This window comes from Penicillium canariense, assembly GCF_028826845.1.
Source record: "Penicillium canariense strain IBT 26290 chromosome Unknown utg000002l_segment0_segment0, whole genome shotgun sequence".
Taxonomy (NCBI): domain Eukaryota; kingdom Fungi; phylum Ascomycota; class Eurotiomycetes; order Eurotiales; family Aspergillaceae; genus Penicillium; species Penicillium canariense.
In genome coordinates this window covers 407,261-434,762 of record NW_026622729.1, presented here as the reverse complement: position 1 = coordinate 434,762, position 27,502 = coordinate 407,261, and the positions used below count along the sequence as shown (strand labels likewise).

At 51.7% G+C, this 27,502-nt stretch overlaps 14 protein-coding genes across 14 annotated transcripts; 6 read left to right on the top strand and 8 right to left on the bottom strand.

Annotated features, from left to right (window-relative positions):
* Nucleotides 1-123: 123 nt before the first annotated feature.
* On the bottom strand, nt 124-3,131 carry N7482_003346 (snoRNA-binding rRNA-processing protein DIP2; the record flags this gene model as incomplete). Its single annotated transcript, XM_056685471.1, has 3 exons — nt 124-2,740; nt 2,803-3,057; nt 3,115-3,131. The coding sequence occupies 3 exons, from the start codon at nt 3,129-3,131 to the stop codon at nt 124-126; spliced, it is 2,889 nt and encodes a 962-aa protein (XP_056544213.1).
* Nucleotides 3,132-3,236: 105 nt separating this feature from the next.
* Nucleotides 3,237-4,594, top strand: N7482_003345 (actin-related protein 2/3 complex subunit 2; the record flags this gene model as incomplete). Its single annotated transcript, XM_056685470.1, has 6 exons — nt 3,237-3,367; nt 3,465-3,993; nt 4,056-4,197; nt 4,257-4,357; nt 4,417-4,465; nt 4,515-4,594. 6 exons carry the CDS (start codon nt 3,237-3,239, stop codon nt 4,592-4,594), a joined length of 1,032 nt encoding a protein of 343 aa, XP_056544212.1.
* Nucleotides 4,595-5,026: 432 nt separating this feature from the next.
* N7482_003344 (uncharacterized protein) lies at nt 5,027-6,722 on the top strand (the record flags this gene model as incomplete). The annotated part of the gene is made up of 3 exons (XM_056685469.1): nt 5,027-5,307; nt 5,366-5,636; nt 5,715-6,722. 3 exons carry the CDS (start codon nt 5,027-5,029, stop codon nt 6,720-6,722), a joined length of 1,560 nt encoding a protein of 519 aa, XP_056544211.1.
* An 831-nt stretch (nt 6,723-7,553) lies between these two features.
* N7482_003343 (uncharacterized protein) lies at nt 7,554-9,217 on the top strand (the record flags this gene model as incomplete). The annotated part of the gene is made up of 5 exons (XM_056685468.1): nt 7,554-7,627; nt 7,811-8,135; nt 8,227-8,369; nt 8,438-9,099; nt 9,162-9,217. The coding sequence occupies 5 exons, from the start codon at nt 7,554-7,556 to the stop codon at nt 9,215-9,217; spliced, it is 1,260 nt and encodes a 419-aa protein (XP_056544210.1).
* A 749-nt stretch (nt 9,218-9,966) lies between these two features.
* On the top strand, nt 9,967-11,097 carry N7482_003342 (rRNA-binding ribosome biosynthesis protein UTP23; the record flags this gene model as incomplete). Its single annotated transcript, XM_056685467.1, has 3 exons — nt 9,967-10,054; nt 10,114-10,203; nt 10,295-11,097. The coding sequence occupies 3 exons, from the start codon at nt 9,967-9,969 to the stop codon at nt 11,095-11,097; spliced, it is 981 nt and encodes a 326-aa protein (XP_056544209.1).
* A 443-nt stretch (nt 11,098-11,540) lies between these two features.
* Nucleotides 11,541-11,917, bottom strand: N7482_003341 (COX assembly mitochondrial protein; the record flags this gene model as incomplete). The annotated part of the gene is made up of 2 exons (XM_056685466.1): nt 11,541-11,797; nt 11,884-11,917. The coding sequence occupies 2 exons, from the start codon at nt 11,915-11,917 to the stop codon at nt 11,541-11,543; spliced, it is 291 nt and encodes a 96-aa protein (XP_056544208.1).
* Nucleotides 11,918-12,145: 228 nt separating this feature from the next.
* Nucleotides 12,146-13,857, top strand: N7482_003340 (rRNA-processing protein PWP1; the record flags this gene model as incomplete). The annotated part of the gene is made up of 3 exons (XM_056685465.1): nt 12,146-12,426; nt 12,482-13,169; nt 13,246-13,857. 3 exons carry the CDS (start codon nt 12,146-12,148, stop codon nt 13,855-13,857), a joined length of 1,581 nt encoding a protein of 526 aa, XP_056544207.1.
* Nucleotides 13,858-14,112: 255 nt separating this feature from the next.
* N7482_003339 (type I glyceraldehyde-3-phosphate dehydrogenase) lies at nt 14,113-15,451 on the bottom strand (the record flags this gene model as incomplete). Its single annotated transcript, XM_056685464.1, has 5 exons — nt 14,113-14,208; nt 14,270-14,477; nt 14,541-14,655; nt 14,725-15,294; nt 15,364-15,451. The coding sequence occupies 5 exons, from the start codon at nt 15,449-15,451 to the stop codon at nt 14,113-14,115; spliced, it is 1,077 nt and encodes a 358-aa protein (XP_056544206.1).
* A 1,698-nt stretch (nt 15,452-17,149) lies between these two features.
* N7482_003338 (uncharacterized protein) lies at nt 17,150-17,713 on the bottom strand (the record flags this gene model as incomplete). Its single annotated transcript, XM_056685463.1, is given in 2 exon segments — nt 17,150-17,521; nt 17,540-17,713. 2 exon segments carry the CDS (start codon nt 17,711-17,713, stop codon nt 17,150-17,152), a joined length of 546 nt encoding a protein of 181 aa, XP_056544205.1.
* A 733-nt stretch (nt 17,714-18,446) lies between these two features.
* Nucleotides 18,447-19,656, bottom strand: N7482_003337 (putative tartrate dehydrogenase; the record flags this gene model as incomplete). Its single annotated transcript, XM_056685462.1, has 3 exons — nt 18,447-18,794; nt 18,852-19,342; nt 19,395-19,656. The coding sequence occupies 3 exons, from the start codon at nt 19,654-19,656 to the stop codon at nt 18,447-18,449; spliced, it is 1,101 nt and encodes a 366-aa protein (XP_056544204.1).
* A 513-nt stretch (nt 19,657-20,169) lies between these two features.
* N7482_003336 (CeGAL family transcription factor) lies at nt 20,170-22,305 on the bottom strand (the record flags this gene model as incomplete). Its single annotated transcript, XM_056685461.1, has 1 exon — nt 20,170-22,305. One exon carries the CDS (start codon nt 22,303-22,305, stop codon nt 20,170-20,172), a length of 2,136 nt encoding a protein of 711 aa, XP_056544203.1.
* An 803-nt stretch (nt 22,306-23,108) lies between these two features.
* On the bottom strand, nt 23,109-23,692 carry N7482_003335 (uncharacterized protein; the record flags this gene model as incomplete). The annotated part of the gene is made up of 2 exons (XM_056685460.1): nt 23,109-23,636; nt 23,684-23,692. 2 exons carry the CDS (start codon nt 23,690-23,692, stop codon nt 23,109-23,111), a joined length of 537 nt encoding a protein of 178 aa, XP_056544202.1.
* Nucleotides 23,693-24,623: 931 nt separating this feature from the next.
* Nucleotides 24,624-25,765, bottom strand: N7482_003334 (uncharacterized protein; the record flags this gene model as incomplete). The annotated part of the gene is made up of 2 exons (XM_056685459.1): nt 24,624-25,444; nt 25,492-25,765. 2 exons carry the CDS (start codon nt 25,763-25,765, stop codon nt 24,624-24,626), a joined length of 1,095 nt encoding a protein of 364 aa, XP_056544201.1.
* A 942-nt stretch (nt 25,766-26,707) lies between these two features.
* On the top strand, nt 26,708-27,475 carry N7482_003333 (uncharacterized protein; the record flags this gene model as incomplete). Its single annotated transcript, XM_056685458.1, has 2 exons — nt 26,708-26,786; nt 26,877-27,475. 2 exons carry the CDS (start codon nt 26,708-26,710, stop codon nt 27,473-27,475), a joined length of 678 nt encoding a protein of 225 aa, XP_056544200.1.
* Between the last annotated feature and the right edge of the window lie 27 nt (nt 27,476-27,502).

Sequence of the window (27,502 nt, the reverse complement as noted above, 5' to 3'; positions counted from 1 at the left end):
CTCTCTGAACTCCCAAGGATATAAAACTTTTGTTCAACAAATCAAACACGCAATAACATCCGGAAAAAAAGGTCAATAAATGACCCACAACGCCCGTTGACATGCTCGGAACGCTCGCCTCAACTAGGCAATGCTCCTGAATTGACGCTTCTTGCCAGTTCCCTTGTCCGCCTGCGACGCCGTCCAGGTCTCCTCGTCGATATAGTCCTTGGTGTTGTGCTCGCTGATCTGGTTGCCGATGATCTGCAGCGCAGACAAATTGAAGCCCATCTCGTCCTTTTGGCGGGCGAGGACCCGGCGTAGAGAGGCCCGAATGCTATCCAGCATGGGGCGCATCGTCTTGCTAACCACAACCTGACGGTGATGCGTCTTCAACATGAAGAACAGTACACGGCAGGTAAGGGGCACATTCCACTCGCGCTCCGCCCAGATGTTAAGAAAAGTGAAGAGCGATGTAAGCTTGGAGAAGGGTAGAACCAGGAGGGCGTCCTGGAGGGCAGCGGCAGGGATCTTCTGCACGGTGTTTAAAACGTGCTGCTCGGCGGAGACGTTGCCCAGGGCGGTATAGACCGGGTTGCGATCCGGGGGTACAGCACCGGCTTTTGGGTTTCTGGCCTGAACTATACGCCATTCGCGCATGACCTCGAGGTCCTCCATGCCCAGATCCAGCGCTTCCATGATCTTCTCACCAGCCATGAGGGTGCCCGTCGTCTGCTTGCCGGCATCGACCGCTTCTGCCTTCTCACCGTCTTCGCCGTCTTCGTCTTGCTCCAGAGATGCAGTGAGGGTGCTGTCATATGCCTCCTCCATCTCCTTCTCACGCTCTTCCTCGAGGAACAACGGCTCATCGGTCTGCTTCCAGACACGGATGCTCTTGTCATGGCTAGCACTGACAATGAACTCACCATCATGGCTTATTGCCAATGCCCAGATCTCTCCGTGATGTCCGTTAAGTTTCTGGATCTGCTCGAACTTGTCGCCGTCCCAGTACTTAATGACTCTATCCTTGCTTGCACTGAAGAAGTTGTGACCATTTTGTTCCCTGTTGGTGGGGACAAATGCTACTGCCATGACACTGTCCTCATGGGCCAATAAGGCCTTGTGGCAATCACCAAAGTCCAGACCCCAGAGACGAACAGTCTTATCAGCCGAGCAGGTGACAATCATTTTGCTGTCGTAAGAGATGTCCATGCTCAGAACTGGAAGCTTGTGGCCGTAGAGGTTGAGGAAAAGTTTCAATGTGTCGACAAAGAAGACCTTGACGGTATTGTCCAGTAAGGAGACCGCTAGAAGACGTGCATCGGGCGAGAATCGAAGACTGAGAATGTCGTCGTTGACCTTCAACGTTCTTGTGTGGACCAACTTGAGGCGCGGTGTAGTGCGTTTGGTACCAGGGATCTCCTCTTGTACAACCTTGAACTCCCAGAACTTGGCGGTCTTGTCTGCACTACCACTGACCATAGACTTGCCATCCGGATGCACATGGAGGGACCAGACAGGGCCATCATGCGCCTTGATAGTATCGAGCAAGGTCGAAGACGCGATGTCGAACACCTCCAACTCGCCGTTCTTGTTGCCAACTACCACGATTTTGTCACCAGGAAGGAAGGCAGAGCACAGGGCATAGCCGCACTCGAGGGTACGCAGACAGGTGCCCGTGCGGACATTCCAGATCTTCAGACTTCCATTTGATGCGGAGGCAAGCATTCGGTCCTCGGAGCTCAGTGCGATTGACCGGATGTCTGCTCGGTGGCCAGGAATATCGACTGCAAGACTCCTGGTATAGTCAGACTCTTCATCGTCCTTGTTCTTCTTGTTAGCCGTGACAACGCTGTAAGCCTCCAGCTGATTATTTGTCGTCGCGGCAAGAACGCTGAGACCCCCACTGGACTTGGTAAGCATCCAGTCAAAGGATCGAACCTTTCCACCAGTCCGCACAATTACGTGGGAGACGAAAACCTCGGTGACGGGAGCAGATGCAGGATCTTCAGGCTTCTCCTTGTCGGCCTCTGCACCATCCTCCTTGCCCTCACGCTTGGCTTCCTTCTCCTTTCTCCTCTTCTGCTTTCGTGCCATAGCCTTCTGTACCTCTGTCTGAGAACGAATACGCCAAATCTCAATCGACCTTTCGGAGCCATGGAAACCAACGTAGTCTGCACGAGGGTGGAATCGAATGCCAATTGTGCGATCCTTGCCATGCCGATAGAAGGTGCCCCGGTCTGTCAGGATCATCTGTCCTTCTGCCGCAACCTTCTCTCTAGAAATTTGAAGCATGGCGCTCTCATCGATTGACCAGACCTTCAGCTCGCCATCATTTCCGGCCGTAATGCAGCCACCCTGATCGGGAGACAGACCTAGACTCCAGCACTCGCCATTTGTTTGCGCCACATGTGTCTCAATACAGTGCTGCGATGCCAGATCCCAGACCTTGATCAATGAGTCCTTGCCGGTAGTCAGTAAGAAGCCGGCGTGTTCGCTGAGCCCGGAGGCGTTGAGGAGCTCTGTCGAGGGGAAAAGGAAATTGAGGGAGGTGATTTGGTCGGTGTGACCACGGAGCCTAAAGAGACCGACTTCGGCGATCAAGTCCCAGAGAATGATATCGGTGTCTTTGGAGCCACTGGCGAGGCGCACACCGGCGTTATCGAAGGCTAGCTGGGTGATGGCAGATTTGTGGCCATTGAACGAAATAATGATTGTGGCGGTTCGAGAATCCCAGATGCGGATGCTACCGTCTTCGTAACTAATTAGGAGCAAATAATAGTAAGTAAATGGATCGTTGTGGGTTTGCGATGGGAGGTTTACCCGACGGCAAAGACATCTTCATCTGTCTGGCTCTGCCTGACTACCGTCACTTGTGCCCTGCAGGCCGAATCACGCCATCGGCCTAGCAGTTCACCTTTTTTAACATCCCAGCACAAGACCTCTTCGCTCGCACCAACAATCGCTCGGCCGGCGCCCGTTTGGCGAGCAGCGCCTGGGGTCTGCTCGTCCTTGGCCCAGATCGCATTAGACGACGCCGAGGCAACGAGCCCGAATGTCTCGGAATGCTCGAATTTCCTATGAGGAAATAATGTCAGCTTTAAAATTCACGCAATCTCAGTAAGCGGCCCTTACAAGTACGATTTCACCATCGTCGCAGGGTTGATTGGAAAATTTTTGGAGACGCCGACTTGCTATCGATAGCACAAAAATTAATACGGGCGGCGGCAGCGACCTGTCCGGCTCCCCCACCGCCCATGACGATCGCGCAGTCGCCCTCCCCCAACTACCAACCTCTTGTCGTTCCACTCATTGTGTTGCCCGCCATGCTTCTCTTGGATTACCAGAACGCTTTGATCCAATCGCTCCTTACGGAGCGGTTTTCGGGGTACAATTGTCCCCCTTGCTTGCTCTGCCGCCTCCCTCATCCCCCTCATTGTATACGCATCCAACCCCCAGGCCCCCAAGCTAACGGTTGCCCGCAGTGCTCCCCCAGTTTCGATTGACCAAGTGGTCTCCGACTTTGACGGAGTGACCTTCCACCTCTCGACCCCCGAATCCAAGACCAAAATCCTTATCTCCATCAACGTGAAGTGCTTTAAGGAGCTCGTTCAGTACGGCGCCCAGGAAGTGCTGGAACGGGAATATGGCCCCTACATCGTATCGCCTGAGCCGGGTTATGATTTCTCAGTACAGATCGACCTCGAGAATTTGCCTGCCGAACAAGAAGCCAAGGATGAGTTGATCATGAAGCTTGCCCTGCTGAAGCGGAACGCTATGGCAGCTCCTTTTGAGCGGGCGTTCGATGAGTTCGCCAAGCTTGCGGAGGAGGCTACGAGGCACACGTCGGAGTCCGCGCCGCAGGGTATGAAGGAGGGTGGAGAGGTGATGGCCATACACTACCGCGAGGAGGAAGCTATCTACATCAAGGCTAGCTTCGACCGTGTCACGGTGATCTTCAGCACTGTGTTCCGGGAGGAGACGGATCGGATCTTCGGCAAGGTCTTCCTGCAGGTTCGTCTTATATATGCGATTGGTATTTGCGGCCTTTGGGGGTTGACATTGCCGGTTTATAGGAATTCGTCGATGCCCGACGTCGGGTTGTGACCCTTCAGAACGCGCCTCAAGTGCTCTTTCGCAGCGACGCCCCTCTCGAGCTTGAGGGAGTTCCTGGACTCAAGAATGCGGGCGAGGGTGAGATTAGCTACGTTACTTTTGGTGAGCACTGATTGGATTCCTCGAACTAACCTACGAAATCACTGACAACTATACCCTAGTTCTGTTCCCCCGACACTTGACCCCCCAGCGTCGCTACGAAAATATCTCCCACATCCAGACATTCAGGGATTACTTCCACTATCACATCAAGGCCTCGAAGGTAAGACGCTATTCCCCATTGTGGCTCTGGAAATGCATTCACTGACCACAACATGCCAGGCATACATTCACACCCGAATGAGGAAGCGCACAGCAGACTTCCTGCAAGGTATGTATTCTGTACCCGCGCACCATATCACGCCGCTAACTAGCTATAGTCCTCAACCGTGCCAGACCGGAGAATGAAGAGCGTGAGCGCAAGACGGCGAGCGGCCGGACGTTCCGCGTGCAGAGCTAGATTTTCTTATCGCTTTATGTTGATATCACCTGGAGGCGAGCGTTTACGAACACAGCAAAGCTTTTTGATCCTCACTTCCCTTTTTCCTCCAGTAGTACTTTTCGCGGAATCGTAAGTTCCCTTGGACACTTATCCGCGAGAGATCGAGATAAACTGTCAGTTGTCCGTGAGTTCTCCCGACGGGCTACTCCGATGTACAGTGCTTGCTGCTGTCACGGTTGTCCCCGCTGTTGCCTCACCTGATGAGCTGCCACACTGGACCCTTCCACATCCCCTTTTACTCTTTCCCTCGCTACGAGTTCGCCTCATCGTGGGTCTTCCCTTGGAACTACCCTCGGTGCCTTGGCCGTGCAATAAGGCTACGACTCCTTTACGATCAAACCATCAAATACCGACATTGGAGAAGATCAGAGCTTCAACTCACGGGTCACTATGACCCAGCTCCGCAAGAGTTATTTCTGGAGTCCTTCAACGTGGAAACTTCGTTTGAAGCATGGAAGTCGTACCCAGTCAACGACCAGCACAGCTGAGGAATTTCATTCCGCGCATTCCTTCATCCTTAACAACCATATCGACCCAATGAAGAACCCCGTCGAGGAGCGAAGCGAGGCCGTCCCCAGATACTCCTCCTCTGTATACTCGGAGCATGAGGACGCCTGCTCCCCAGTTCTTCGCCTCTCTAACAATAAGAATAAGAAAGAGGACCTGACTGGGTATTATCCCATGGGCTCGACCTCTCAAACTTGTTACTCACCTTGCCTTTCCTGACAGATGCCTGAAAAGAAAGATGAAAAGCTTGACGGCCCCCAACCAGATGGCGCCAAACCGACGCCACTCTCGTCCGTACGCGGTGAGCAGCGGTGAATGGGTTTTGGTACCAACTACCGAGTCCTCTCTGGGCCGGATAGGGCAGGTGCTGTCCCTTGATGATCTAACTGAGATGCAATTCTCGTACCATTTTGATACAGCACTCAAGGTGTTTATCAAGGTTTATGCGATGGCCAAAGTGATGGAGGTCGCTTTCTTGAGCTACGGTTGTGAGGTTAGTGTGATCCTTGACTTCTCGTCCACCTGACAGCTTTCATCAGCGAGTGCACGCGCTAACTAGACCTTTGCCTAGCTTGATAACGCTGAGACAGGCCTGCAGTACTGGATCAAGCATGCAGAGGCAGAGGTCAGAACCAATTCGCTTGCTGTCCTAATTGAGGTCGTGGAGAATCTTTTTTACGCCCTCTATTCCCGAGTGATCATCGAAATGGCTGGCATCGAACTGTGTGCTCTCTTCAAACTTCAACTGCGGCCGGCAGTAGGCTCTCGACAGTTCTTTCTTCCCGACGCGAATCATATGTACCGGCTCTTGCTCGCCTGCAAGGACAACCTCGACGACACCAATGTCTGTGAGTCGCTACAGGAAGGGGTTGTTCACCAGTGGCAGGAAGGCTTTCTCCGGCGTCTGGCTCTCAAGGAGATCGAGAAAGGGTTCAACCCTGATGACATGCTAGGATACCGTCGATTTGCGCAGAGCATCGTCTCTGATCCCACCTGTGCCTACGTGGCCAAGTGGCGTTCCCTCGTTCCTTTCTTCGACACCATCCCGAGCGAGATCCTGGCGGTCATGTCCGAGAAATGGTTCACCGTTCTGCCCAAGGTTGTCCTTCCCGATGACGTCCCCTCCGGCCAACTCCCCTTCGTTGACCTCAAGCGTGCCAACCCTATGCAGTGGGAGAAGGAAATCATTCTGGACTACCGCCTCGCAACACTGGGTAAGCTGGAAGGTAGATCGATTGGAGAGGAGCGTCGTGACGACCCGAAGATTCGACTTCTGAGCCTGGCCAGGTGTCGCAAGTGTATCTGCACGTCCGTCTGCTTGTGCTCTTGGGCGTGCACCTACCGCGTTAAGAGCGCGTGTCCGTGCTCTGAACGACACGTGCGCATCATGATGGCCCGTCGCTGCAAGGAAACCGGACCATTTGACTTCACCATCCGTGCGAACACGGCTGCTCGCGCCTGCTGGGAGGGCCTCGCAATGCTTCGACGTGACGTGAAAGACGACACGATCCTCCTTGAGTGGAGGGAGGCGTTCGAAGTCTTCGAGTTGACGATTCAGAAGGAGCGCTGGGCTGATTGAAGAAGACACCCTCTGCTTCAGTTATCTACATCTTATGTCACACGGCGACTATCACGATTCACGACCAGATGGCATTAGGAAGGGTGGAGACGGGGATCGGCATGCATTGATTACCCCAGCATCCTCGATTCAGATCCACATCCGAATCCAACATTTACTTCTACCATACTACATCAGCCCATCGTAAATCGTATCTCTGCCTTTGACGTAGCCTTTAAGTCTCTCTCGGCGTGTCCAGATCGTTGACCACTTTCAACAAGACTCGCGGGCAGAGCTTCGACCATCCGTAGAAATTGTCGCGTCCGGACTGCCCTTCTGAACGGGGCCACGGGCGCGACTGGAGGTGATGATTCCATCCCGCCAGAAGCCTCATTGTACGTGACGTCGACTCCTTTCTCAAAGACCTGGTCTTCTCCTTGACTCAACTGTGCATATTCCCGAGCATCCTCGATCCCGATTGGAGACGGACAACCTCTAGCGGTAGTTGGTGGGATCTGGGGCAATCGCCGTCGGGATCGAGCAGCCATTCGCATTGGGAATAAGACCGATAACTATGGAAGCGGTTTGCGAAATAGTCATCCAGATCGGACGGGGATGACCTTCCGAACGGCGAAAAGCGGGCCCTCAGCGCTGGTGGGACGGTCGTTGTGTACGGCGCGGTAGCGGCGGTGTACAGTAGACAAAGAACCGCCAGGGCTTGGCTTCGGGGCTGTAGGAGTCCATGCCGCGTCAGGTTCGGTACCTCCAGGTGTTTCTAACACGGCCAATGGAACGAAGTAGGATGCGAGAAGGCAATTCCAGTGTCTCGCAGGTCTCGCAGGTCTCGCAAGTATGCCCGGCGGTCTAGAAATAAGGGTTGCGCATCCCGCGTCGCGGAGGTGGCCGTACCTTTCATATGACGGGCGGTACTGTGTAGAGCAGAGCACAGGCGTCGGCGCTGCAGGCCAGTGAAACTTCGCGATGCCTTGATCGGCCCCGGTGAGAGAGCCCTCTGCATTTTTCATCCTCCCGTAGGCGTCAACTTTCTAGCTCCTCTTTCCTCTGTGCTCTCTTCTTATCTTCGGAGGCCATGACTTAACGGCCCCCAGAATTCCACCCTCAACCTCCTTTGGTGCGCGGAGAGGCGCCCAGTCAGGCATGGTGACCACGGCAGGGGTTCCACCTTCACTCTCATCACTTCCATGGCCGGCGACTAGACGGTGGATCGCAGGAGTAGCCGCAGCCAGCGTGCGAGCGTCTTTTAATCTCAGAGGCGCTCCAACCGCCCCAGTCCAGGGCCAGGCCCGCCGACCGTCGTCGGCACGCCGATACCACGCGGCTGTGTGGCCCTCATACGGCATCACCACCCCCGGCCCCGACCGCCAGCTGCTCGGCCTGGCACGCTCGCCCTTTCGCTTCGAGACCGGCTACGCCGTGTGCCAAACGGCCCGCGCACCCGTTTCCTCCTCCCTTCCTGTCCCCGCCGTCCTCGTCTTTCTCGGACCCCTTGACAACTCACTCCCAGAGCCAGGATAAGAGATTATCCGTCCAGGGCGAACCGGTCCGGGGTCTGAACAATGGCGACGATGCGATCATCGTTGCAGAGAACTTTCTGGGCGTTGACGATGGAGTAGGCGCCTGGGCGACAAAGCCTCGTGGCCATGCTGCGTGAGTGGATCTCATTTCATCATCTATCGAGGCTTGCATGTGCTGACTCTCCTTCTCTCCTTCTATAGACTGTGGTCAAGACTCCTCCTACACTTCTGGGCTCTCGAGGTCGAGCGCCGAGTATCTGAAAATGCAACCACCCTAGACCCCGTCGAGTACCTCCAGACCGCATACGAAGAAACCATTCGCGCAACCACCTCCCCGACCCAGTGGCTCGGCACGACGACGTCAGCCACCGCCCTCCTCCACTGGACGCGCGAACCAGACGGTACCCAGAAACCTCTTCTCTACGTGACAAATCTGGGCGACTGCAAGGTGCTCGTGATCCGGCCGAGCGAAGAGAAAGTACTCTTCCGCACCATGGAGCAATGGCACTGGTTCGATTGCCCCATGCAGCTGGGCACCAACAGCGTCGACACTCCCCGCAAGGACGCGGTGCTATCCAAGGTCGCCATTCAAGAAAATGATATCGTTCTCGCGCTGTCGGACGGAGTCATGGACAACCTGTGGGAACACGAGGTGCTCAAAATCATCCTGGATAGCCTTCACAAATGGGACGAGGGACACATCAAAGCCAAAAATGTGAATCCGCCTCCAAACCTGTCGGAGGAACGCATGGTCTATGTGGCTAGGGAACTGCTTAATGCGGCTCTGAGTATTGCTCAGGATCCATTCGCAGAGAGTCCGTACATGGAAAAGGCGGTGGACGAAGGCATCGCGATTGAAGGTGGTGAGTTGGATCTCGGCATCTATGCGCTCGAAGACACGTAGTAAGCTAATTGTTGTTCGCAGGCAAGATGGACGATATTTCTGTTGTGGCTGCGTCCTGCAAAAAGCGCGCTGGGTGATCAACACCAGAACTAGCGTTCCCCGCAACCCTTGATTTTTCGGGTTGCTACAACGATCTAGATGGGATGGTTGATGGAGCCTAGTTGGACTGTCCATTGCCCGAGCCACTCCATCTCAGCCTCGTACGGCAAACGAGACGGGCGACCTCGTAATTGAGCTCGCCATTTTCCGGTCCATTCATGCAGCCTGCACCGGTCTTCCAGTCTTTCACACCCCTGAATGCCATTCAGTGTTGTCTCAAGAAACAAGTGTGGTGGAGTCGGCCAGATGGACACGACCCTACCTACGGCGGCTACGGACCACCCGACATACCTTGAAGGGACATATGCAAACGGATTTGCCCTCCGCCTCACGACTGAACGAATTCTCATTCCGTTTAATTATTCTTAATTTATTTATGGTGCTGTTGGAGTTTCACAGGGGGTTAATTCATGTTGCATAGAACACGGTGCTCTTTTATGGTTCTGGTCTCGTTTTGTTTCCCTGCCTGAAATCAAGCAGAGACATAGTAATAGAAAATGACTCACCCAACTCTCTAAAACCCCTCGCAAAAGCTCCTCAAAAAGGACTACCATAACATATCTTGCAGTGACTGGATCGCGTGTATACTTCTCAGTCCCCCCGCACAGACCATCACCGCCTCGTCCGCCGCCCGGCAAAATGAAAAAAGTTTCGTCGTTACCGCAGCGCAGCAACCTCCGCGACCTATCGATTCCAACACCCAATTTCTTGACCCCCACCGTTCACAATGAGGGCCAAGCGTTCCAAGAAGTATCGCAAGCTCATGCACCAGTATGAGCTTACGTTCGGCTTCCGTGAGGCGTATCAGGTGCTCGGTACGACCTGTCTTCCCGAGCCGCCAAAGAAATCAGTACGCTAATATGCTGTCACATAGTGGATTCGAATTTCCTGCAAGCGGTTCATAATTTCAAGATGGATTTGATGCCCGCGCTAGAGCGGACAGTCCAAGGCCAGGTCAAGCCATGTCAGTACTGACCCTCCCAACCCGGATCTTGTGATCTCGTGCGGCAAATAGAAACTTGCATGGAGACACTTACAGCTGACATATCCTACAGTGCTGACCAAATGCTCTCTCGCCGCCATCATGGCTTCTCAACCCATCAATCCTAAGACCGGCCAGCCCTATCGTCCATTCCACCTCCCCCCGCCAACAATACTCCCGCTCCGCCACTGTTCGCACAACGAACGCTCGGAGCCAATCGATGAGGTCGATTGCCTTCTCTCTTTGCTCTCGCCGAATGCCGATGCAAAGAAGAACAAGGAGCATTACATTCTCGCAACTGCGGATCCAGCGGTCAAAAAAGTAGACAGGAACGACAACCAGCAGCGCAAGCGCAAGCGTGATGACGAGCGCGCGGAAGAACAAGCTCTGCGCCGTGCCCGCACGTTGCGCGTTCGTGCGCGGGCTATCCCCGGTGTGCCCATCATCTACGTCAAGCGCTCCGTCATGGTCCTGGAGCCGATGAGTACGCCGTCTGAGAATATCCGCGAGGGTGTGGAGAGAGAGAAACTCGGTGTTGGATTACCAGAGAAGCCGAGGGTGAATACAGAAGATGCTGCAGAAGGCGCAGAGAAGAAAAAGAAGCCCAGCGTGAAGAAGGCTAAGGCGCCCAATCCGCTGAGTATGAAGAAGCCGAAGAAGCGGACACAGGAGCCTGGTGCTGCCAAGACGCCTAAGAAGAAAGACCCTACTGAGGTCTCAAAGGAAAGCGAGACTGCCGAGAAGCCTGATGGCGAGGAGGCTGAGGCTCCCAAGAACAAGAGGAGACGGCGACACCATAAAAGCGGTCCTCGTGAGGGAAATGAGGATGATGCACTCTCGACTGAGGCCGGCCCGGCTATGGAGGTCGACGCATAATCTTTTTCACTCCGAGTGGGGCTGCTGTTGCATTAAACCTGTTTCTCTTTATCATCCACGGCATGGCGTTCGGGCTGGATATCCATATCTAAAAGTTCAATATCAATGTATCTAAGTACAACTTAAAGTGTATTCAGTGCCCACCGAGTCTATCGGACTCATTCTGCTTCATTTCTTTCATTTACGCTTGGGACTAGTACAAGTTCGGCTGGAGGGTTGATACAGTTGAGTTGCTAGCCTAGATGGTTTTCCATCTGAACCACGGGTTCCATAGCCCGTGTTATATTCACTCAGTCCTTCATTATCGTACAGATATCTCCTTTGCGTATACATAGAGGGAAGAGATGATGAGACAGACCGAAATCATAGTCCCAGAAAGAAATGCAGCACGCTAAACTCCAGCTCGAAGAGTCGCAGATCACGTCACACAGCGCGATGAAAAATCAATGCTTCGAAGAGTTGGAGTCCCCTGCGCTGGCACTCTGAGTAGTCTGATCCACGGTCCGCTCTCGCGCCCAGATATCCTCAATGCGCCGCCGGTTGCTGCGCGCGTTGTCCCGGTTCTGCTTCGCCCGGTCGTACCGCTCCACAGACAGGCACTTGTTCACTTCGCGTTTGATATCGTTGCAGTTTCCGAGGGCTTTGTAAATGAATCCGCGGGCATGGCACTCGTCGAGGGCGGTCATGATCTCCTCACAGTCTATAGGGCTCAAATTAGTATTGATCGTATGAGGTCCAGGCTTTGCGGGACCTGTTGAAAGGGTCGGGACCGATGGTGAGACATACTGACGTTATACGGGGTGTGCAGGTGAGAATGCATAGTTGCGATAGTGGATTGTCCAGCAGAATAGAAACAGCTCGGAATTGCAATCGAGCAATGCTAACTCTTCCAGCACGGACTGTCGAGAGCGGCCAGACACCGCAAAACCCCCGGGCGGTGAGTCGATCTCTCAGTTCTGCCGGGCGGAACGCCCCTCCCAGCACACCGATAAAAAAATATCTCCGATAAAAAAAAGGTAGAGCGGTGCATCAGTGATTAGCATTTACAATGTCTTCGATGATCACGACCACGGCCTGGGTGCGACGAGGTGTCGCTGCCCAGTTCCCTACCAAATATGAGATCGACGAGGAGGAGATGGGCCGGATATCCAAGCTTGCCCGCATGCAGCTTGAAGAGGCCCAGGACGACCTGAGTGCCGCCAAAGCGGGCAAAATGGACGATGGCGAGGATGATTCTGCCATGGAAGAAGACAATAAGGAGGCGGACGCTATGGATGAGGAGAGTGAGAAGAAACCTTCCAAGGAGGGCGATGATACCAAGTCGACAGAGTATGTTTATGGACAATGAGATGGAGGATGACAGTGAGCTAATTGGATGCTCTAGCGACGACGACGTTTTGAAGGAGTTCGATATGGACCACTACGATAGCGATGATATTGACGAGGATGGCGAAAAGGTCACCCGGTTCGGCAACGTGCAGTCGCTGGCCTACCACCAGCCCAACGAGGCGGACCCGTACCTGGTCATTCCTGAAGACGAGGAAGATGAGGACCGCGAAGAGCTCCAGATCCTGCCTACGGATAACCTCCTTTTGGCTGGAAAGGTCGAGGACGAGGTCGCCCATCTCGAGGTCTATGTCTACGAGGACCGCGCGGACAACCTCTACGTGCACCACGACATCATGCTTCCCGGCATTCCGTTGTGCGTGGAATGGCTCGACATTCCCGTTGGCAAGGGCAGCGAGGATCGGAAAACAGGAAACTTTGTGGCTATTGGAACAATGGAGCCCGACATTGAGATCTGGGACCTGGATGTTGTGGACAGCATGTACCCGAACGCCATTCTGGGACAGGGCGGCCAAGATGCCGGCGATGGGGCGCAGGCCAAGAAGAAGTCAAAGAAGAAGAAGTCCAAGGCGAACGACGAGTATCACATTGACGCAGTGCTGGCACTGGCAGCCAACCGTCAACACCGCAACCTGCTCGCATCCGCGTCCGCAGATCGCACTGTCAAGCTGTGGGATCTGAATACCACTAGCTGTGCTAAGTCTTACTCGCACCACACCGACAAGGTCTGCTCGCTCGACTGGCACCCGAAGGAGTCTACAATCCTCCTCAGCGGCTCATACGACCGCACCGTGGTAGCAGCTGACATGCGTGCCCCCCGACTCCACTGCCCGTTGGGGCGTTGATACCGACGTTGAGAGCGTGCGCTGGGACCCGCACGATCCCAACTACTTCTATGTCACCACCGACGGCGGCATGGTGTACCGCTTCGACATCCGCAATGTTCCCGCCACTCCGGCCGAGTCCAAGCCCGCCTGGTCGCTGCAGGCCCACGATTCTTCCGTCTCGTCCTTCGATATTAACCGCACTATCCCTGGCTTCCTAGTCACTGGTTCCACGGACAAGGAGGTCAAGCTGTGGAACGTCGAAAACGACAAGCCCAGCCTGGTTGTCACCCGCAAGCTGGATGTCGGCAAGGTCTTCTCGACCGCCTTTGCCCCTGACGCCGAGGTCAGCTTCCGCTTGGCTGTTGCCGGTAGCAAGGGTACCGTGCAAATCTGGGACGCTTCGACCAATGGAGCTGTGCGCCGCGCTTTCGTCTCGCGCATGCCCGATCTGGCTGGTGATGTGCCTGAGCGCCTTATTGGCGTCGGTGCTGACGATGAAGAGTCCGACGATGAGGGCGCTGAGGAAGGTGGTGAGACAGGCCAGGCTGACGGTCCCGATGGCTGGGAGTCGATGGATGAGGATTAGATGGTCTCGATGAGGATGACAGATACCCGTGGAGTCATGTCCTGATGTACGCAAAAATAGATCTCTTATGTTATTTACCACATTTTTATACTCACAATGCTCCCCTTCGGTCGAAGCCGGTTAAATAACCGGCGTCCCTTAACTATGCAATAGGAGTAGGTGAAAAGAAGAAAGAAACCTCTAGTTGAATCACGATCTAACACCGAATCTATGCTCCTAAAACTTTCAAACTCCAGGCCCAGAATATGAAATCAATCACGCAGCCTCTTGGCCATGCACCAAAGTCGTCAAGTCAAGCAGACGGTTCGAGTATCCCCATTCGTTATCGTACCATGCCATGATCTTGAAGAACTGTTGACCACCGAATCAGAATTAGTACATGGCCACATTGCAAAGTGAAGGGTAACCGTACCTGAGGGTTCAACTCCGCACACGCAGGTGCATCAATGATCGCGCTGTAAGGACTGCCGTTATAGTCGGAGCTGACGAGCTCCTCGTCGGTCACTCTGAGGACGCCGGCCATGTCGGACTTCGCGGAGACGCGGAATGCAGAGAGGATCTCGGCGAGGCTGGTGGGCTTCTCAGTGCTGATGGTGAGGTCGATCATCGAGACATTGGGTCTATACTGAGTTAGTTTCTACACTTCAAGGCCTCAATGTGCGTATCAAAAAGTGCAGGCTTACGTGGGGACACGGATGGAAACGCCGGTCACCTTGCCCTTCAACTCAGGAAGCACGGAAGCGACGGCTTTGGCGGCACCAGTGGTGGTGGGGATGATGTTGCCGAAGACACTGCGACCTATACAGGAAATGATGTGTTAGAGATTGCGATTGAATTCCCAAATGAGATCGTCCAAGGGTCTCTTACCCAGACGCTGGCTCTTCTTGCTATACCCGTCCAACACCTGCTGGGAGCGAGTTGCAGCATGGACAGTGGTCAAGAAACCCTGTGTGACGCCGAATGTGTCATTCAGCACCTTCAGGACTGGAGTGACGCAGTTGGTGGTGCAGCTAGCATTAGATACCACGCGGCACTCCTCACTGGGAGTATACAAGTCCGAGTTCACACCATAGACAAAGGTAGGAGAGTCCGAGCTAGGCGCGGAGATCAGCACCCGCTTGGCTTGGCCGTAAGTGACATGCTCAATGGCGAGATCTCGCTTTGTGAATTTGCCAGTGCACTCAAGCACATAGTCGACGCCAAGGGCAGCCCAGTTGAGCTTCTTCAGGTCCCGCTCGGATGTAAGTGCAATTCGTCTGCCGTCGATGGTGATGAGGCTGTCAGAGACGATTTGGATGTCGGTGCGCTCGTCAAGGTTTCCCATGGAGGAATCATAGCGAATGAGGTGGACGAGGTCTTGGACGGTCACGCAGGTGTGATTAATGGCATTGACTTGGATGTCGGAGCGGACTAGAGCAGCACGGAGAACATTGCGGCCTGAGCAAGTGATTTGTGTGAGTATGCGTCGACCCCAAAGTATGTGAGTGTACTCTTGTGGTCACTAACCAATACGACCGAAGCCATTGATGCCGACTCGGCAGGCCGAACCCGAGACAGGCTGGTTGACAGGGACGTCATTCAAAGAGGGAGCCATGTCAAGATTATGCTTATCTGGGAGGAGGGGAAAGGAGGGGGATGGAAGGATGTTTTAATTGGCTTGAATTCAATCTAAATCTAAACAAAAACCTCGCGAGCCGTATGGGAGCTGAGCATCTATAAGTATATTCGAGTCCCGCCAGCCCTCATTGTCGTGTATGCCCTACAGACGGCAGGGATCCCGAAAGTTTCCGTACGTCACGGATCCTGCGTCGGCTTGAAGCAAGTCGGCGAACAATAATATGCACAATCGCGTTGAAGCCATCCACTCTTCCAAGCCCTAACAGCCACCGAAAAAGCCCCTGGGCGGTACCGCCCATCGGATACGCGGAGACCAGGCCTCCGCCGCCAATGGCAACCTCCCGTTCCACCGAGAATTCCCGTACTCATGACCCGACTGCAGCGGAAGGGGTCACCTTCCGTGTACAGCCGTGACGCAAAGGCCGTGTGTGATCCGCTGGGTTTCTTGTTTCGTTGGGGCTGGGTCGACTCCGGGGTAAAAGGACCGATAAACGGAGGAACTATCGAGTATGCGGCCTCGCGACGCCATTGGCTGCAGCCCCCGGGGCTGGGTAGCCGTTACTCAATGGCGCTAGGGCCCACGGCTCGTGCTGCGGCAGGATTTAGTTGCGGCGTAAGTGGCCTATGCCCGCGTCGTGATTTGCGGCAGAAACCCTACCCTCGGGCCTTCTCTTCCTCCGTATCGGCGTGCCGACGTGGCTTCGGCCCCCCCCGTTCAGGTGCCGATTTCCGCCGATCGGGGGATCGAAAATATAGATTTATAACTCGCAATAATAAAAAAGGTCTAGTCTTTTTCGGAATTTAGGAACACTGAATTTGAAACCTCGAGAAACATGGAAAGTGGTGATACACATAGCTTTGTGCACGAAGTGAAGCTGTACAGCACTGTGTTCCTGAATCTCATGGATTTGAGCCGATTGCGCACGGAAAGTTATTTGCAACAGCACCCCAAGCTTTTTCAGTTGCGGTGGTTTACCGTAGCGGGGCCTGGGTATTATGTGGAGTGAAAGGTTAGCTCGCTTGAACTGTGCCTCCATCCCATAAGCGATAAAGCAGCAAAGAAATTTTCAAGTGAGGCTGGCACTCAGCTTCAGTGACTACTTAGCGGGTTTCCTTATACTGACGCCACTCTGACCACACATTCTGTCGCATTTTTTAATGTGGTCGGAATGCCAATACCTTGGTGAACTTGATGCGAGCGAAAATTCTCATCTATCTGGGGTTAGAGATATATAATTGAGAAATCACCGCAATGATGAATAGTAGCCCAGGATTTGAGACACATTTTTACAATCCCGATTAGGATAGCCCCCAATCCCATCGGGGAATTTCGGAGAAGGCCCCACCGAGCTATAATTGCCTAGAAGGTGGAGGTTCTTTTCTAATATTTGACTAATTTAAACCAATTCTAGTGAAAGCCTTATATGCGCAAGCAGGGCCACAATTTTAGAGGTTGGAGTAACCGAGCAGATCATATACCTTTGGAGAACATATTTATCGATTCGAGCTCAATCCACTGTAACACATGGGACTTAAAACACACGTCAAAGCTAAACAGTGGCAGTAGCTTCGGCTTCACTCTCTGTGATGGCTTGATTAGCCCGCTTGAAGTCAACTCCATATTGCTTCCACGCAGACTCAATCCCAAGATCCAACTTTCCATCCCTAGAAGACATCAATATATGATGGCAATTTTCTGACTGGCCATGATAATCTGCTGAACACCCTTTAGCTCATGACAGGCCCCGTTGAGCTCCGTGGACACTAGCTGGACAGGCAATGGCTGAAACGACCCTGTCTCGATGGCGAGGTATGCGTATTCGACATGGTCTCCGGACGCTAGCAGTACTTGATTCTCCGTGATCGCAACCGCCCTGTCCTGGATGCGGGCGAATATTCCCGGGGGTGCTCCTTTGGCAACACCATCATATGGAATGAAGGCTGTCTGCTCATGTCCTGTTAAAACGGAAAACCTTGGGGAGTTGAACGAGTAGTTGAGATTAGAGTTCTTCTCGATCCACACAGCCTTGTATCCAGTCGGCAGCGTCTCGACCAGTCAGTTCACGAGCTCAATGCCCGCGAAAGATCCACCCAGGACCACGACCTTCTGTGCACCAGGGGTACTGTGCCACGTCCAACTATGACCGCATGCGGCGACACGCTGGACAGGACTACGGCCAAAGTGCAGGACAAAGAAGCCGAGTGCTTTGATGAAGACTTTGATCTTGCCGGATGACATCGTGCTGGGGCGGGGTATTTGCTTTGAGCATTGGAAAATAAGGAAGTGTGAAAGGGGCAGAATGCCTGGGCCTCAAGGTGACTGGACCTGAACCTTGATCTCAATGGGAGTCACAGATCTAATCAGATGGACAGCACCAACCATTTGGAAGTCCTTGAGGTGAACGGTCGCCGTACCCCGAACTGGGAAGAAGTAAGTCTATGAAAACAGCATGGCAAATTTAGCTTGGCTGAACTTTACGAAAGGTAGGCTGACAAGGCAGGCCGCGGGATTTCCTCGGATGTACTTCTTCGCGCGCAGGAGCCGCTAATAGAGCAGCTGACTTGGCTGATATGATGTGCAAAGACAAAAGAATACGGAGACTTTTCTTCGATCTTGGCCTTGATTTCCGTTGGGATATGACAGTACTTCTAATCCGAGGCATCTGAGATTTGGAGTCGAGAAGGATACTTGCTGGCAAATATGGAAGGTGGAGGAAATGCTGGAGCAACATATTCATGACGTACGCCTCAAGCACATTCATGACAAGTTTTTATGATGTCTTTTGTCTCTTCAGCAACGGGTGTTGATATTGTGTGGCCCTTCATTTCCCATTAACACTCTACAATCGATAGTGGTAAGTGAAGGGCAATTTGGGTGTGTTGATGTCCATGCCCATGTCCATTTACAATTTCACACAGGTACGTCGTACATCTTATGACACAGTTCTAATAATCCCAGCATCTAACCGTCTCTATTTAGACGACAGCTTCTTGATTTCAGCCACCACAGCGTCAGTGACCTCCTTCGTTGTTGCTTGTCCACCAAGATCACGGGTGAGGATGCCCTGCTCGCAGACATTCTCGACACAGTCCAGGAGCTTCTTGGAGGCATCCTCCTCGCCCAGCCATGAGAGCATTTCCGCGGCAGTCCAGAAGGTGGCCACAGGGTTGGAGATTCCCATGCCAGTAATGTCGAATGCAGAGCCATGAATCGGCTCAAACATGCTGGGATACTGACGTGTAGGGTCAAGGTTGGAGGTAGGCGCGATGCCAATGGATCCAGCCAGAGCAGCAGCCAGATCGGACAGGATGTCAGCGTGCTAGTGGCGCATTAGCAAATCGAATAAAGATACCAGGCCATGATTAGATGTATTTACCAGGTTGGTGGCAACAATAGTGTCCAGACTCTCGGGCTTCAGGACCATGCGGGTAGTCATCGCATCGACTAACATCTTGTCAACGGTGACTTCAGGGAAGTCCTCAGCGACGGACTTGGCAACTTCGTCCCAAAGAACCATCCCATTGCGCTGGGCATTGCTTTTGGTGACTACAGTCAGGAGTTTACGCGGGCGCCTCTGGGCAGTCTCAAAGGCAAAGCGCATAATTCTCTCGATTCCGTGGCGAGAGAAAATAGAAACCTCGGTCGCAACCTCCCAGGGCTTGCCGGTGTGAGATCGGCCACCCTGGCCGGCGTATTCGCCCTCGCTGTTCTCCCGAATGATAACCCAGTCGAGATCACCAGTCTTGCACTTGCGCAATGGCGACTCGGTGCCGCGGAACACTCTGGTTGGGCGCACGTTGGCGTACTGCTGCAGCGGCTGGCAAATGGCAAGACGGAGACCCCAGAGAGAGATGTGATCAGGGACATCTAATCGGGTTTATTAGAACGGTGGAGACTTTAAATGCTCTTGGTTACTTGCCAGGAGCGCCGACTGCACCGAAAAAGATCGCATCATGCTTCTTCAACTCCTCAAGACCGCCATCAGGAATATATTTGCCAGTCTTCTTATAGGTCTCAGAGCTCCAGTCATAATTCTTGAACTCGAGCTTGAAAGTCTTCAGAGTATCGGTCAGGGCATTCAAAGCCGTGATACCGGCCTCGATAACCTCGGGTCCAATTCCATCAGCAGGAATAGCCGCGATGCTGTAGGTCTTGTCGCCAGAAACAACCGAGGGAGACATCTTGAAATCTGCGCTGGGGGGCTCTGCTTGCAAGAAAAAATTTAGATTGATGGAAGGGTAAGAATTGAGTACATGCGGGGATTTCAAGACTGCTTTCGCCAACTTACCGAGTCAGACTAAACTTACTTGGATGGACAATCAACGATCAAGACCCTCATGCGAGTGGCTTCAACCAATGCCCCTCCGAATGGTTCGTCGGAGATTTCAATGTCCGGGAGATTGAGCCCAATGATTGGTGCTCGGACGGGGATTGGAACTTCCGGGGATCCACAAGGAGAAAGACATGTCCGGGTGAAGAACCCAGGCTTGAGTTGATCAGGCCGGTACTACAGAACGGTGACTCCGTTGGAGACAACAAAAAGGAATAGTCTGTGTGATCTGAAATCATAGGTGTTCTCCACAAGTCTGTGGATTTTGTGTCGCGATTTGCTTATATCGCTAATTGAGCATTTGTTAGAGGTGAACAACCACCGTCAATATGTGAGAAATTATACAAATGTTGTCAATAGGGAATCACAGAAAATTCCCATGAATCATCCATGGGCCATCAGCGACGCTCCATAGGTCGTTAATAAAAAGAGACGACGGGTCCGAAAAGGGTAATGAATCCTGACTTCCAATTCCTGGGCAGAAGGCTGTATTGTTGTTGACCATATTGCCAAATATGAGGCCAGCCGAGCTTAGACCATCCAGATTAAAGTCATTATTTGAAGGGTCGTTGATCTCATTCCCGGGAGTTTTGGGCGTCGAAAATATTGCAGAATCATAATGTTCTGCTCGATCGACTCCTTGGACAGTAGACATGCGAATTTCAGACTGCTGTGCGACCGGCGGGAATATGCTGCCTTGGTATCCGCTGATTTCTGGATGGCCATACTGGACAGGGGCTCGGTTTATGCGACTTGAGAGACCTCTTTCATTTCGATGAAACAAGCCATTGTTCCCATTTGAAGCATTCTGATCCACAGGAGCCTGATTCAGATTCGCAGCACTGTCTGAACCTGCTGACTTGGCTACAGTTCCACTTGCTTGTCTGCCAGAGATGTTTGCCGATAAAGCCGTCTCCATGCTCTTGATTGCCTCGATACATGTTTCCGGCCAGGTACTACCACGCAAGGCAATATTTTCCAAAACTTGGACCCCCATTTTTGCGTATTTTAATGCTGTGGGCACCGGGAAATGGCCCTCCCATGATGCGTACATCAAAATGAGACAGGCCATCCATGTTATCCAGGTAAAGGACGGCCACGAGAGTGGTGCATTAGACCCAGAAGACATGTATTCCTTCAATGCAGCCAACAAAGATCGAGACGAAGCAATGCATGTTTGCAGAGCATGTTTATAATCTGGAGTAGGTTTGTCTGTGGCAAGAAGTGGCCGATTCATCGAGATAATTGCTTCATGCCTAAGAATCTTCAGCAATAACCGGTGATAGGGAGTGAGCACGGGGCGTGCTCCTGATTCGGCGTCTGCATAATCATCGACGGGATTGACATCATCATAGACTTCGTTCCACCACTGGGAGAGTTCGCCGTTAACATGGGAGGCCTCCAACGCACCGGCATGGCTGTGAAGAACGGACTTGTTGCGAAGCTCCAATATCAAACCTCGTATCCTGGCAAATTTAGCGAGATTGCGGAGCAGCCGCAGGCGTTGGTCATCAGATATCGTAGGTTTGGGGATGGCATGTCTTTCGGCGCCTGGGTAGCATACATCAATGTCGTCGTCTCGTAAGCTGAGGGGAATTCCAAGGGCCTGAGACAGGTACCGTTCCAGTGAATAGATGGACCAGAACAGGCGCCTTCGAATGTCGACATCCTCACTGTTGAAACATTGAAAACGCGTAGGACAGCGATGCAAGCCCAGATGAAACGCGGTGCGGGTGATAACGCCCCCTATGCGAGAGGCTGCATTGAGACGCAGAAGTGAAGTGAGCGCTAGCTGGGCGGTAAAAGCCGCTTGGAGCAGCATAAGCGTCGTTGGCTCGGCAAGGAGGCTTTGGATATCTTGCATGACCTGTTGCACGGTCTGAAATACCAGGGTTGCAGGAATTGGCCTCATTTTCGATTTGGGGGCTGTTGCTTGGCGACCATCCCCAAGAGATATTGAGATGAGAGATCGGATTACTATCATGTCCAAGCGATTGACTGCCTCCAGCCCTTGATTCCCTAGTGTTTCCATGGCCTTCAATACAGTCGGCGCATGAAGGCACGGAAAGATTGGATGCCAATTTTCGAAATAACGACGCGTCCAGTTGACAAGGTCCTCAAAGGTGAATGCAGCAGCTGGTACAAAATCGATCTCGTCTGGCAGCCAGAATTCATCAATGCCATGTGCATTTTCAGCCCCTCGTTGCAATCGGTCATCTTCGCCAGGGACCGAGCTTCTGTCGCGCGCTCGATTCTGTTGCAAGTCCGCCGACCGGCGAGCAAAAGCATTGTATACATGTCGAATGAAATGGATACCACTCGAGCTTCCAAGAAAGCTAGCAGAGCCGTCATTCTGGGACTCCCTCATAAATCCAATTTCACGAGGGGAGGGCCTTGAAGCGCCCGCGGTCGATCCTCGCCTATGTCTTTTGGTGGCGTGAGGTCCATATTGCCAGTCCGACTCTTCGAAGTGGGTACCGACTGAGGAAGGAGATGCCATCGCTGCTGTCCCATCACATTTTCCGGCCAATGGGTCATGAACCGACTGTGCTCTATGTATTCGTAGTGACCAAAGACTTCAAACGACATACGAGATCGGTTGCGTCACTCTCTGGGTTCACTCAAATTGATTAGTCATATCCTGGCAAAGGCCGACGGGTGGGAATGGACTACAACCCCGACAATTATTTAGTCTTGTACATACTGCAAGGCATAATTAAAAAGTATAACATTCACTCAACATTTTAGTCAAAAGAGCAGATAAATACTTTGCCCATTGTTCCTCCCTTTCGATTGCTCTTGTTTTGAAAAAAAAACATCACGCGTAGATCCCGATAGTTGGTGGAAGAGAAATTTAGACCGGCGTCAAATCCTTGTTATGGAAAGTAGCGATATAGTTTGGTAGGTATCATTTGATTGCTTCATTGATCCCACACGGGAATTCCAAAAGCTAAGCGATGAGCCTGGAAGTAAACTAACTATCCAATGGTTGCTGAGAGATCAGAACGTAATAATTTATTGCCCTTCCCGGTATGGCAATGGCCTTTGCTAAATACTAGTTAACATAGCTAGTTAACGTGGTCCCCGCTGACATTATCCTTCCAGGTAATTTTACGGGTTCAATAGTGCGACGTTTCCATCACTTCGTATACTACTCCGTGATCCCCGGTGACAGCAAATTCCCCTATTCTTCTGTTATGTAAACTGACGAAGTGATATTCAATGAGCTTGATAATTCGTGTCTCGATATCTGGAGACGTCTACTCTAAACAAAGGCAACTGCTACGGCCGTGGAACACATATCTAGTGATTGTCGAGTATGTGATCCAAAATACGCTGTACTTGCCGGGCATGATCCTTCACATCCCAAATTGCGCCCCGTGTCATTCCCCTTGGTGCCCAGTCGAGAACTTGCCGGTTCACATCGTCGTATTTGTAAACGCGTATGCATCTGCCGATAGCAGCTATTCCATACACAGGGGTGCGATCTGCGCGTCGACGAGTACCGTGTGAGCTGCTCAAGTATCGGCTTAACTGGTCGACGGCGTCGTCCCAAATAGCAGTACGAGTCTCAGTACCGGCCGTCTTGCACTGCACCATAAGAAATTTGTTTGCTTGGGTCGCATTGCCAGCGTACTGAAAAATGTGTAGATCAGAAAACCCGCGCTGGCCACCCTGGGACGTATGCTGATCTTGGGGACGCGTGACATATCCCCGGGTAATAGGGAACTGTAGCGCTAGAATTGCGGTCCAAACCCCGTACAGAACCGACTCGGGGCGTCTTCTTGAAATGAGTTCGATTTCTTGAGTGATAGCGTTGTTGCGGAGGTACTAACAGCTGTTAGTGTTTTAAGCATAATTGATATTTCCTCGCTCACAGTGGTCATGGTGGCTTCGCTGGACAGGAGAGGTCTTGGTGCCATCTAAGCGGAGTTCTGATCTTATATAAATAACCCTGTGTATAAGCATCATTCTCTACTTAGGCATCATTGACCTATTACTGCCTACAGATAAACAAGGAAGAGAAAGAATACCAGGCACAAATGCATTTGCATGAAGCAAACGAGACGAGGAAGAGAGGTAAAAGAATGAAGAAAGGAAACGAAAGAGGGGAGGCTAGATACTTGCTGGGATGAAGCAAACAATCCGTCAATCCTACAGCCCTTGCCCTGAGGCCCCCTTCTCAATTCAGCAACGCCTCATTCAAAGCGAAATCATATGGAGGCGGGTGAACTAATTGTCCAGTTGCTGCCTATTTTGATGGCTAGCCACCTAGGTATTTTAGGTAGGGGATAAGTAACAATCCATTTCGACCTACTTCCTGCCTAGCACTTGGTCCTTACCCAAACAGGATATTGTTTGCTACCTAAGAATAAAGTACAGTATGTGTATTCTCCATATAGTAGCTATTAAACTTGCACAGAAATAAGGAACTAGTGTCTATTCCATAGAATCTATAAACAGTATTAAAATAATGGAGTGAAAGATAGAATACACTGGTTGCCAGAGGAAAAGGAGTAGACAGGGTTGTCAAGTCTCAAGGTCAATGTTTGTTAATTCAACTGACCCAAAGAATATGATCAACATAGTTCGCTATAAGCGGTTTACTTGAGCCTACTCAATACCTTAGTATCTCGAAATGAAACAGCAAGGCATAGAATCATTGAATTAGGTCACCCGGGGTAACCGGATAAGGTAGGTACAGATCCCTTCCAATATGTGATATAGCTTCGAAAACATTGTTGAACAAATCGATTTAGATGGCAATTCTTAAAGCATTTCCTATAGCAATTTTTGTAAAAGCAAAGCTCTCTTCTCTTAGCTCATTCCCGCGCCCCTTCCGATAGCAGCCACATTTCTGAGTATACGTTCACGATTTGCCAGACCCCTGGTAGTATACCATGTTCGATCTGACACAAGGCTCATCAAATCAAGTCGTAACCCCTGCCAGTTCACCGGAGAGCTAGACTTCCTGAGAATATCTAACTCGAAGAATAAATCTTCTTGTAGTCGTCTTCGCCAAAACCAATCGGGCAAGTTCCATTGAAATGTGAAAAGCATATTGCGCATGTTTGCAACATCATCCAAGGTGTAATCAGCTGGGCAGACCCACTCAGATATCAGGACGGTAATATCTATCGGAAGCTTGCTGAAACAAGGAAATATGGAGTGACCTGTATTTGCGCGGGTAATCACTTCTTGAAGTGCTGGTATAACTAGTGGGTTCTGATAAATATCACAGCTGTGTTCACGCTCTGATAGGGCTTGGTTCGGCTTGACCCAGTTAATGTTGTGATCTGTCAAGCCGTGCAGATTTTCCTTGCGCCAGTGATTCCGGGAAGACTGGATAAACTTCGCGAGTTTAATCTCAGTTGGCATCGCTCCCAGAGCTCGGCCAAAAAGTATCCAGCAATGAGCATGAATAATAAACCCCAGTCGCTGCCCTTTATACTGGGATGGCTGTCTTTTCATCTTCGCCGCGTAGAATTCAATAAAGGTAGCATTATCGTATCGGGCGTTTTTCCTTCCACCAATTCTCGCGATTGTTGGGTCTTTCGGAAGGTGGTAGGGCTCACTACTTCGTTCTTGTAGCATGTTAATACCCGTTAGATGATACTTAGTATCTGACTCCTTGATTACTATACTAGTTAGTTATGTTAAGCTCGAAATATTATCTGGAACTTACTAGCTCGACAGAAACATGACCATAATCGGGGCATATCACCAAAGCATGCCTCTTCTATCTGGATGGATGGCACCATTACATGTTTTAGTCTGGATCGCCAGTAACCCCTCCATTGACATTTGAGCAGCTGATCACTCTCCGGAGTCCGATCCCATGTCGGGCACCCTGCAATTCCAGAATCATGCACATATGGGATTTCCATCTCGCATAGAAGGCATGTTGGCGGTGGGTTGACACCTGTAGTAGTAACACCGAGGTTCTTGAGGCGTGCCATAGCGATTTTCACGGGAAGAATATTCGAATAGTATGCAGTACTATTAAAGATGAGGAATCGTCTACTACATGATTTTTCCTCGTAGAGAAATGCTAGATATTGTCATGGACTGATGTAATAATGAATGCTTGACTCCCGAAGCTAGATTTTAACAGGAATTTATCTTGTTTGACTTCGCTTGGTACGTCAGCAGCCTAACATATTGTATAGCTATTGAGATACTGTATTAATAGCTTTGTAGATACGTATAATAGCAGCGAATGAATGGTGCAAACAGTAATATATATATCTCCTAATAAAGCCATCCTCTAGCTATGTCTACTTTATAAAAACGCTCCCTGTAATGAATAGGTGTGATGAAACTGGGCGAGATTCTAGTGCTTATATAATAGGGTATCATAGTTAATTAACTAACTTATAGCTAGTAACTATCCCCGTCCATGTACTCCGTATACCTGAGCAATAGTGCCCTCATATTGCCAACCAAAAGATACTCACGTGACTACTCTACACGGAGGTATCTTTCTCCGGACGATATTCCGACCAATTTCACATCAAATCGATGAATATTGGAGCAAAGAGTTTAGCGGATTTATCTTGGATTTAGTAACCAGTTACTATATTCGTGTTGGGTACTCGGGCAACACAAGTCGATGAAATGGGGTCCCAACGATCAAAGCGAACTCGGACATTTGATGCCATCATGCCAGGTAACCACGTGGCCCGATTCAAAATCCCCATTTATAGGTCTGCTGATGCGTAGCCTCCTTCAGTTGATGAGAACCTGAGCTCAATCTCATGTGAGATATGCAGGCAGCGCAAATGCAAGGTGAGTGTAGGTTTGGGATATGGGTTATCCTGCCACGCTGACAGGGACATAGTGTGACCGGAAACTGTATGGGGCCTTACATATCTCATGACTCGGCCGAGAAATGAATTGACATGGATCGTGCTTTAGTCCTTACTGCTCTCAGTGCTCAGGCGAGCCGTCAAAATGCGTATATCCAGAAAGTGGCAAAAGGTATGTGGCTCTATTGAAGTTGTTGCCGGCAGGGTGGAGCTGAGACCGAACTACGCAGGGGTCTCCCTCTCGGATATCTTAATCAACTAGAACAAAGATTGTCAGAGACCGAGTCAGCACTCTACAGTGCCCTTGTCACACTCCGTGCGATGAGACCAGTAACTGTGGTGCAAGCATCAGCGAAGCCGGACTCGGTGCCTAAGCAAAAGGCTGCTCGTATGGAGGAATGGTCCCAGCTGCCGCTCCGAGGATGGCCGGACATGGAGCGCTGGCTCGCAGGCATGTGTGACCAGTTCACCATTGACAAACCGCAATCCTCGAGTGTTCCAGTGACGGACCCATCGGGAGGTGGGTTTGCAATACCACCATCTCCAAGTCACGGTAGCACCAACAGTGGTGTAGATATGGAAGCTGGAGAGCTCACGGTTGCAAACGCGTGGCTCCCACGAGGGAATATATCCATTGGGAGCCCATATGAGACCCACCTCCACCCATCCGGGTTAAGGTCCTCGCCTGTGTACCCGCAAATTCAAGCCACCGGGGAATCCGACGTGGCATCCCCCACTGGCGGGATGGCTGAGTATACTGACATCGCTGGGGTCAGTGAGAGCGGACAAGCGAGGCCCGCCGAGGCTGCGGCCACCAGGGCGGAGGAGCTGTCGAAAAGTCGACCTAACATATACTTTTAATACTTCTCAACATTAGGGTCAGAGAAT